An 8,774-nucleotide genomic window follows, 5' to 3' on the forward strand; every position below is an offset into this window, starting at 1 on the left:
CTATAGCTTGTTAAATATATTTTATTTAGTTTTCAAGCAAAATCTGAATCAATCCATTTTTATTTATGTATGCCAATGGTCGTTCTGCTTGTTATTAAATGATTATTTATGCCTTCTTCTTGCCTATATTGAATACTGCAATTCGATTATCTCACAAGCTGTTCGGCCACTTAATCAACAGCTGGCCAGCGTTGACTTTTCGCATTATTTGGCTACATTTTGCACTCAAGTCACGTTATGCTCGCCAGCCACATAAGTGGACCTACAACTAATTCAATTTGGTGCCATTGAGAGTTGTTTAGCGTTCAAACGTACAAATTTAGGGCCATCGAGCGATGCCGACATTTTCAATAAGACTCACATTTTGGCCTATGGAAAGTCTAAAGTTTCTAAAAATGAAAAACGAAAAAACAAAAATTAGACACTTAAGTAATAAGGCTGAATTTTGAAAACGGAAGCTGCTCAAGTTTTTGGCACGTAATTTGCATAAAATGTTGGTTAAGTGCAAGCAAGAATCTATGTATGTAAATGTGTGCCCACATATGATGGCATGCAGAAACAGTTGCCACATTTGCGCTGCATTAAAAACGCATTTTCATCTTCGTCGTCAGCAGGTTTAATAGTCTGTGCAACAATGTGCAATGCGTTTGCATGTGGTGGTACGCACAGGAGCGAAGTCACACAGAGAGTCACGAATAAATACTCACGAAAGCCGATGAAATCACATTTCAGTCTTTGTAAACGATGACAAACGTCAGTTAATACGACATTGTTCAAATTTGACAAATCAGCCTAGTAGCTCTTGACTTTGCTGTCTCAAGAAAAAATTGTCAATTTCTGCCCATCGGAAAAACATAACCGAAATGGACAAAAAACCAAAACTTAAGAGAGCTCGAGCGAACACCATTTGTGAGGATATCGTCGAAAAGAAAAAAGCCAAATTAATTACTACTGCCGCTCCGATGGCAGTGGCAAAAACCGGTAAGTGCTGGACATCCATTAAAGGGTTAGGCTGTAATAAAAAAATAAATTAGTTGCAGAACCAATTCAGCCGAATCGCAGAAAAACGCAATATCTGGCTGAATTGCCTGAGACAATAGTCCCTGCAAAAAAAAGGCGTGGAACCATAGATGTACCTGCTGTGAAGCAAGCAAAGAAACAGGAAGGTAAGTAGAGCTATCTATATCCACAATCAAATATGTTTAAGCCCCTTTAAGTCTTGACAGCTCCACAATCATCTGCAACTAAATCAACGGAATTGCCACAACCAAAACGTCGTGGGCGTCCCAGAACTTCACATCTCGCAAACCCAAAGGAAAACGGGAGCACTCGAATCACACCAGTCCAAAATGAGTCTTCTACGCCGAAAAAGACTTATAACAATGAGGAGCAAAAGGAGAAGCAGAAAGTAGAGAGTAAGTACTCCAATCTAATATTATCCGATGATCAATTCTTATCAATTCATTACCTTCAGGTAGCCAAGCGCCAAGGTACCCGAAAATAGAAATACCAAAGCCTCCACCTCCTCGAAGTACATATCGCAGATCGCTGCAACTAACGAAGATGTTAGCAACCGAGAAACTTCTGAATGAAAATAAGCAAAAGCTATTAGGGGAATCTAAAGATATTCCGGCTCCGGCTCCTGCTACGGCTCCTACTCCTGCTGCTACTCCTGCTGCTGCTACTGCACCTACTCCTGCTCCTGCTGCTACTCCTGCAGCCACTACTGCACCTACTCCTGCTCCTGCTACTGCTCCTATCACTGCTGCTGCTACTACTCCTGCTGCTGCTACTGCTCCTACTACAGCTCCTGCTATTGCTTCTACGTCTGCTGCTACTCCTGCTCCTGCTACAGCTCCTACTACTGCTTCTACTCCTACTCCTACTCCTGCTCCTGCTCCTACTCCTACTCCAGCCGTAGTGAAGACATCGACAGATCTGCCAATAATGGCTCCACCAGCAAGACTTTCATATCGCAGATTTTCGCAGTTGCCAAAGATTCCAACTCAAAGTCCAAGTGATGTTATTCAAAACGAAAAAATTGAGCCCAAGGCTCTTCCAACTGATCCAAATCCAAGCACTAAAGAAGGTAAGTTTACAAATTAAAAATTTGTGCAATTTAGTACTAAACCAAGACTTTCTAGTAGACATTAAACAAACAAAGGTTCAAGGCACAAGGCGTTTATCATTAAATAATTTATATACCAAACCGTCACAGTTCTCATGGAAGGCACCAAACACAGCTCCAAGCACTCCAAGCAATATTGGTGAGTGCATGCTCTAAATGTTTCTAAAATTGATTATCACTAGCAAATTGCAGGTACTCGACGGTTGTCCTTGGAGCCTAAAGCGCTTGAGCCTAAAACACAAGCAATTGAGCATAGAGCACAGCCTCAGTACTTGACCCCAACACAGTATAATGATCAGCGCCATCAAAACGATGCCAACCGAATGCAGAGACGGTATTCCATGACTTGTTCAAGCTCTCAACTGTCGGGGTATTCTCCCAGTGAGTACTGTTATTTCTACCAAAACAATTTAGAAGAACTTACAAAAACAACTATCTTGTAGAGCCTCCACAGCCAGGGCTTCCTCAGTCCACAGCACCAGAATCATCGCAAGCTCCACCCTCAACGTATCCATATCGTAGACCTTCACAAGGCTTTCCAACACCGACCGATCCAAAAACCTTTCGCTACGATTATAATGCAAAGGCAAAGAGCAAGGCTACTGATTCGTTTCAGCACTCGAGGAACAAGCCCGGTATGATATATATATATTAAGAAATTTACAAGAGAATATTGTACAACAATTTTTTTACAGGACATCTTCATAGGCGAACATATGGCCCACCAAGTCAGCTTATATCGTCCTTCGACTTGGATGACAAAAATATTTTATACATACGTAATCTGAGTATGGAGATTGTGCACCACCAGGTCTTTGAGCTCTTCAGCGCCTTTGGCAATCTGAAGCGTGTCTACGTGCATCAACGCTCCGAGAACTACAAGTATGCGATGATAATTTACATCACTGAAGAATCCATGAAACGAGCATTGTCTGCCAATCCGCATAGGCTGAACGACAGGAAATACATTTGCCAGCAGGCCAGCCCCTGGCACCTTGGGCACTTCAAAATCGACAGCCAGCTGTCTGGATCCATCAATAGAGCCAACTTCCGAGAACGGTTCCAAATGCGACTACCTTACGGCGTCGTAATGCGCTCTTATTTTTATGAGTCACATCCAAGCCCGAATCAGAGCAGCTACATCATCGCTGATCGCGATCGGAAGAGAAAATCAGCCTTGCTGCCGCCCCTGTGCTTGGCCCTCTTACATTACACACACAATAAGCAGCCCCTACCCAAGCCTGGATTCAAGACGGAGCCAGCGCCCGTGAGTAGCTATCAACAGCAGCTCTTCGCCGGCATGGGCAAGGGCTACAGGTTTGAGCGCCACAGCTACACGAATTTCGTGGCCTATCAGAAGAAGCCCGGCCACTACGAATCGGTGCCCATCGACCACAAAGTGGGACTGACCGCTGTGGCCTATGCTGATCTGCGCGATAGGCTAGAGCTGATAACATTTCATTATCACTGACAAAGCAAAATGAAGAAAGGAATAAAGAAATGTTTATAAGAGTAAAGCAACCTCTTTCTCAGATTTTCTCTATATTTGAGATTCCTTTATGCACAGACTTCGCTCTTTAATAAGGAGATAAGAACTTGCCCCATCGGGCCCGTTCCGTTCCTGTGCTTATGTGCGCTTATGTATTTGTGTAATGCTGATGGGGCTCGTTTGCTGTGCTGGCAAGTGAAACCATATAATTTGAGCATCATGTTGATGCACTTATCAGTGCGAAGCTGCTTGCCAAGTGCAAGCATCAAGAGCAGGCAGCGGGAGCTGTGTTACTCTTTGGCTTTGCCAGTGCCAGTGCACACACGGATTGCAGTCGGAAGCGCGTTGGAGCAATTGCAACAACATGCGATGTGGCACTTGCATACTTATGACATCATCTCCATTGAGCCATTGCTTATTAAAACATCCCCGTCCTGCCGCCGCAAAGCGCCACGCTTCCTTTGCAGCTGATGCTGCTTTGGGGCAAGGATGCAGCGTGTGTGATTTTTGCAGTAGAGCCATTCGCTTTGATTGCTTTTGGACAACGCGTCGTATGATTGTTTCTGGAGCACTCTTGCTGGGATTAGGGTCTGCAGCGCGTCACTAAGTCACTCAAGTGCGAGCGTGCAACTCACATTGGACGTGGCAAAATTGATTTGTGCACGTGTGCAGTTAGCTAATGAGCCGAGCAGGGAGGACATTGCTCCAGTGGAGCTCACGCAGCTGCATAGCCAAAGCGTCACAAGACGTTGCGCAATGTCAGCGTAATGGCAATGCCTGCCTCTAGAATCTGGTGTCTGACAGCTGAGCGTGTGCACGGGACAACCGACAGCAGTTAGCCTCAGCTGTTTGCGTGGCTCGGCTAATTAACAATACAACAAAATGAACTCACACAGAGAGAGAGAGAGAGAGAGAGAGAGAGAGAGAGAGAGAGAGAGAGAGAGAGCGAGAGAGAGCGAGAGAGAGAGTGGGAGAGAGAAAAGCATGCAGTGGGGCAGGTTGATTCGGTCTGAACATGTTACAGCATTAAAATTTAACGTTAAGCTAATGACTACCTGGTTAGAAGACAATGGAACTCGGATAAAGATAGCGCTCTGTGCAACCCGAAAGCCCAAATGAGCTGTAAAAATAGCTGAACGAAACACAAGAAAGCTTTTGGAAACAATCATTACATTTTACTGTACTCTATATACGATTTAAACTCTTGATTATGTGTTTAATTAATTATTATTAATTAAAAGTTAACACCTAGACTTTGATGCTGGAACTTTCAATTCAATTTTGAAGTGAATTTTATTTTTGTTTAATATTTTTACTAAGCACTCATAACAAAAATTATTATACATACCCAATCATATATAAATACATACATATGTATAGACTGCATTTCTATTAATGTATACAATTCATTTAAATTCATGTAAATTGTAAGCAGAAACCGAATGAGCATCTGAGGTGAATGATTTAAGGCTCATGAGTAACAAGTATAGATAATCCCACTTAGTACTTTAATGCCAGCCAACTAAGGTCTGTTATCACACGTAGTACTTTTCATACAAACTGCTGGACAATGCAGCTATTGTCATTAGGTGTTGATGGCCTGGGCTTGCCTTCGGCAACGTCAGCGGTGCAGTCGTGCATTCCAAATTGCTGTCAACAAAGTTGGTCAGCGGCCAGTCAATACTGGGCTAGGCAGGACATCCGGGCCGATAGTTGAGACGCGCCCAGGATGTGACGCTTAATGTGTTTGCCAAAGCCAAAGACATTCACGCAGTCATCAGGCACATGCTTCGTCTCTCTCTCTATGTGTGTGTGTGTGGCGGACAGTGTTTTGGGAAATCAGCGACAAATCGAAAACGAAATGAGTTTTTGTTAAATGTTAAATGACGAGCGAAAATGTTGCTCTGATTACTCATTTGGGAACGCTGAAATCGAACGGCAGTAAATCACAATAGTTCGCAAATAGTTTGCACTTCAAGCCAAAGTCAGCTGAACTTTAAGACTTCTGTGCATTAGGTAGGGCAAGTAACATGAATTACAAATGAAAATATACATTTTTAATGTAAAATGTTTGCAACTTCAGCAGTCACGTCGTCGACTCACTCTGCACTCGGGATACCAAAGAGATTTACAAATTTGGCAAAATAGCAAAGATTTATAGTGGCCAAAGGCGAGTGGATCCCACAGCGTTTGCAGTGCGTGCTGTTTGGCAAAAGTTGTTCGGCAACATTTAAGCGCAATTTTCCTTTATTTTCCAGCTCAGCGTAGCAACTGTGGAAATTAGCAGCTGTTGTGGCAGACACCAAAGGAACTATGCGTATTTTTTGCCAAGGCCACCTGTGAAAAGTTGAAAATATATTTCGTTGTTGTGGCTGCTGTTGTTGTTGTTGGCAGGCAACAACTAATCTGTTAATTTATGTTGAAAAGTTCAGCAAGTTTTGAAGCGCTTAGCAAACAAAATGCAATAAATTATTAAGAATATTCCGACATTGCAGACTCACGGCAAGAGAGAGAGAGAGAGAGAGAGAGAGAGAGAGAGAGAGAGAGAGAGAGAGAGAGAGACAGAGACTGAGAGCAGGAGACTTGGCAGAATTTTTGTGCATTTCATTAATTTACGTTTGTTTGCCAACTACAAGTGTGAAGGTGTGTATGTATGCGTGTGTGTGTGTGTGTGTGTGTGTGTTTGCTTCTCAGCGCTGTTTGATTTCAACACTTGGCCGCAACAATGGAAAAACTCGAGCCAGCCAAAAGGCAAAAGTCACACGCAAAAGATAAACATGTTCAGCAGCGAGTCCTACGTAGTCCTCAGCCCAGCCATCGAAGCATCGAAGCCACCCCAAAGCCACTCTTACCCAGCTGCATGGCCCTGGAACGTGCCCAAGTCTAAAGTGGCTAACGAAAAGTTAAAATGTTCTTATGCATAAGTGATGCGACGTCACATTCTTTTCATGGACTCACAACTCGCACTCGCAGTGACTTTTCGTCTCTCCGACTCCTGTTCTGGCTCCAGCTCGTGCTGCCGACTCTCGTTCTGCTGCTGGCGACAAAGCGCTCACGAAGTGCCCGCATTGCAGTTGTTTCGCTTCTTTGCTGTCCCGGCCAGTGGCGCCTTTTTTGACTGCAGCATGAAAACTTAATGCCGTAATTAACTGTTTGCGTTTGTGTTTAAAGGCCGCGACAGCGAATTAAATGGCTCGCAATATCGCGTATACGCAGCGTGTGGCTTAAGCCGCAACTTCCCCAACAACGAATCGCACTCGCAATCAACATCGCCATCGCCCTGACCCGCTTGCGGCTGCATCTCGCGTCGACTTGGACCTCGTATTCTCAAGTGCTGCCATTTGTATGCGGGCCAGAAGGCAAACCAAGCCAAAAATAACCCTTAACGAATCTCTCGCGTTTATTTCCCCAACATTATCAACTCAAATCTGAAATGCCGTAACCACAAATTTCCGCTGACTATCCAATACCAATAAAAAAAAAGTTAAAAATAAGAAGAGATAAAAAAAGCTCTAAAAAAAAGAATTATTTGACTAAAGTATACCCTCATAAAGAGAAAATTTGTTATTTATTTTTTCCAAGCTGTTAAATTTATAGATTATTAATAATTTCTACTTACTTGAATTCAAGTTCCACATTTATTTAACAGAAATGAAGCAAAAGCTTAAGTACTTTACCTTTGGTCTTCCATCACTCGTGTTTATTAAGGTATTAGAAATAGATAGATAGAAATGCAACTGCTACGAATACAGTTTTAGTTATTGCCAAAATGCTGAGAGGATTTCCATTCTCATTTATTTGTTTCTGTTTTTTTTGATTTTTTTTTTTTTTCCACATATCCGTATGTCATGCGAATGGCAAGCAAATCGAGTGCCACAGACATTTCGACTAGCAGCCGTTCCGGAAATGGCTGTAAAAACATTTGAGCTCGAATTTCCCTCCATACAAATTAAGTTTGATGACTTTGCGCAAACAGCAAGTTGCAGAGCGCGATTTCATTTCCGACGCTTTAACACTATTAAAAACGCTGAAATTGAAAATGTTGCTGCTGGGTTTGAGGACAAGGTCTTGACTCACCATTTTGGGCCGGCGTAATGCAATTGTCAATTGCAATTAGTGCGCTTAATGCACTTTTTGGATACATTCGTGTTTACAGTCTCGCCTCAAAACCGAAACGCCAACGCAAGCGAAACACGCCCCGCCCCGCCCCGCCCCCCTAAATGTCAGTCAACCTGTCATGCAATCAGCGTCCCCAAGAGGTGCTTGCACACTTGTATGCCATGAACAGTAGTAGTTGTTGGCAATTGTACAAGGACTCACCCGGCCACCTGCCCCGTTGACCCGCTGCCTGGTCACCCAAGGCCCACTCGCTGCCAGCCGCTGCACACTGCGTCGACTTGAGCGTCCTTCAGCTGAACGATGATACTTTAGCTCGTTGAGTAGACACACATTGTGCCTGCATAATTGCTGAGTGCATTGCTTGGCTGAAAATTAAACAAGTTTTTTGCCCACAGCTTGCACAAATAATTCGTTTTTAGTGGAATCAAAATTTTAATGGCACCCTTGAGTGACCAAAACTTCTATGCCTTCTTTATATGTGAATCATAAGTGTATCTTCGCTTAAATAAAAAATAAAGTGTTCTTCGTAAGCCAAACAACGCTGAGTTTCAGTTAACTATAAAATATATAATTTATTAAGCATCCTTTTATAACAAACAATCAGTCGGAGATTTCAGTATGGAACTAGAAATTTCTATGAAGCGCTGCTCGGCACCTCAACTCATTTGGTCTGGCAGCAGGTGGGGGCCGTCTTGCCGGCGCATTGGCATTGCTGGTTTCCGGCGCAGCTGCTGCCGCATTTGCCGGAAGTGCACTGGCAGTCTAGAAGCAGGATCGAGCTCATTAATGGAGACCATCACTCGATGAGGAAATACACTTTACTCACTGTTTCCGCATCCTTTGCAAGGCATTTTCACTTTAGTTTTTATTTTGCACTTTTTCACAATGGAATGGCTAACACAACGATTGCTGTTGATTTACTGTTGTTCAATGCGCTCCGAGCGCCGCCTTTTATACCGCCATGCTAAGCTGATAAGCCACAACAAACAACAAGAGAATAAAAAAGCCGTGCGCAGCTGTATGCGTGAATCGTGCGCA

General features: G+C 43.4%; 2 protein-coding genes across 4 annotated transcripts; one reads left to right on the forward strand and one right to left on the reverse strand.

Annotated features, from left to right (window-relative positions):
* The first annotated feature begins 670 nt into the window (after positions 1-670).
* On the forward strand, positions 671-3,645 carry LOC108615485 (uncharacterized). Of its 3 annotated transcripts, none has more exons than XM_089461731.1 (8): positions 671-981; positions 1,035-1,166; positions 1,218-1,415; positions 1,475-2,089; positions 2,145-2,267; positions 2,321-2,509; positions 2,572-2,763; positions 2,824-3,645. In XM_089461731.1, exons 1-8 carry the CDS (start codon positions 864-866, stop codon positions 3,597-3,599), a joined length of 2,343 nt encoding a protein of 780 aa, XP_089317857.1. In that variant the 5' UTR covers positions 671-863; the 3' UTR covers positions 3,600-3,645. The 3 variants fall into 3 exon arrangements, with proteins under 3 accessions (XP_089317857.1, XP_089317859.1, XP_089317858.1); XM_089461733.1 differs by having other exon boundaries at positions 1,041-1,166; XM_089461732.1 differs by having other exon boundaries at positions 677-981; positions 2,148-2,267.
* A 4,637-nt stretch (positions 3,646-8,282) lies between these two features.
* Positions 8,283-8,671, reverse strand: MtnE (Metallothionein E). The gene is made up of 2 exons (XM_018010117.2): positions 8,563-8,671; positions 8,283-8,498 (listed from the first exon to the last, which is right to left on the reverse strand). Exons 1-2 carry the CDS (start codon positions 8,585-8,587, stop codon positions 8,398-8,400), a joined length of 126 nt encoding a protein of 41 aa, XP_017865606.1. The 5' UTR covers positions 8,588-8,671; the 3' UTR covers positions 8,283-8,397.
* Positions 8,672-8,774: the final 103 nt, after the last annotated feature.

The sequence above is a fragment of the Drosophila arizonae genome, chromosome 2 (genome assembly GCF_054131065.1).
Source record: "Drosophila arizonae isolate 15081-1271.41 chromosome 2, UAZ_ARI_1.0, whole genome shotgun sequence".
In the NCBI taxonomy this organism is placed as follows: domain Eukaryota; kingdom Metazoa; phylum Arthropoda; class Insecta; order Diptera; family Drosophilidae; genus Drosophila; species Drosophila arizonae.

Bases quoted from the DNA above. Each gene is read 5' to 3' on its own strand.
- LOC108615485 (XM_089461731.1), top strand. From the start codon at position 864: ATGGACAAAAAACCAAAACTTAAGAGAGCTCGAGCGAACACCATTTGT. The intron at 1,167-1,217 runs GTAAGTAGAGCT...AGCCCCTTTAAG, and splicing joins GCAAGCAAAGAAACAGGAAG to TCTTGACAGCTCCACAATCA. The intron at 2,090-2,144 runs GTAAGTTTACAA...AAGACTTTCTAG, and splicing joins AAATCCAAGCACTAAAGAAG to TAGACATTAAACAAACAAAG.
- MtnE (XM_018010117.2), bottom strand. From the start codon at position 8,587: ATGCCTTGCAAAGGATGCGGAAACA. The intron at 8,499-8,562 runs GTGAGTAAAGTG...TCCTGCTTCTAG, and splicing joins TTGCAAAGGATGCGGAAACA to ACTGCCAGTGCACTTCCGGC.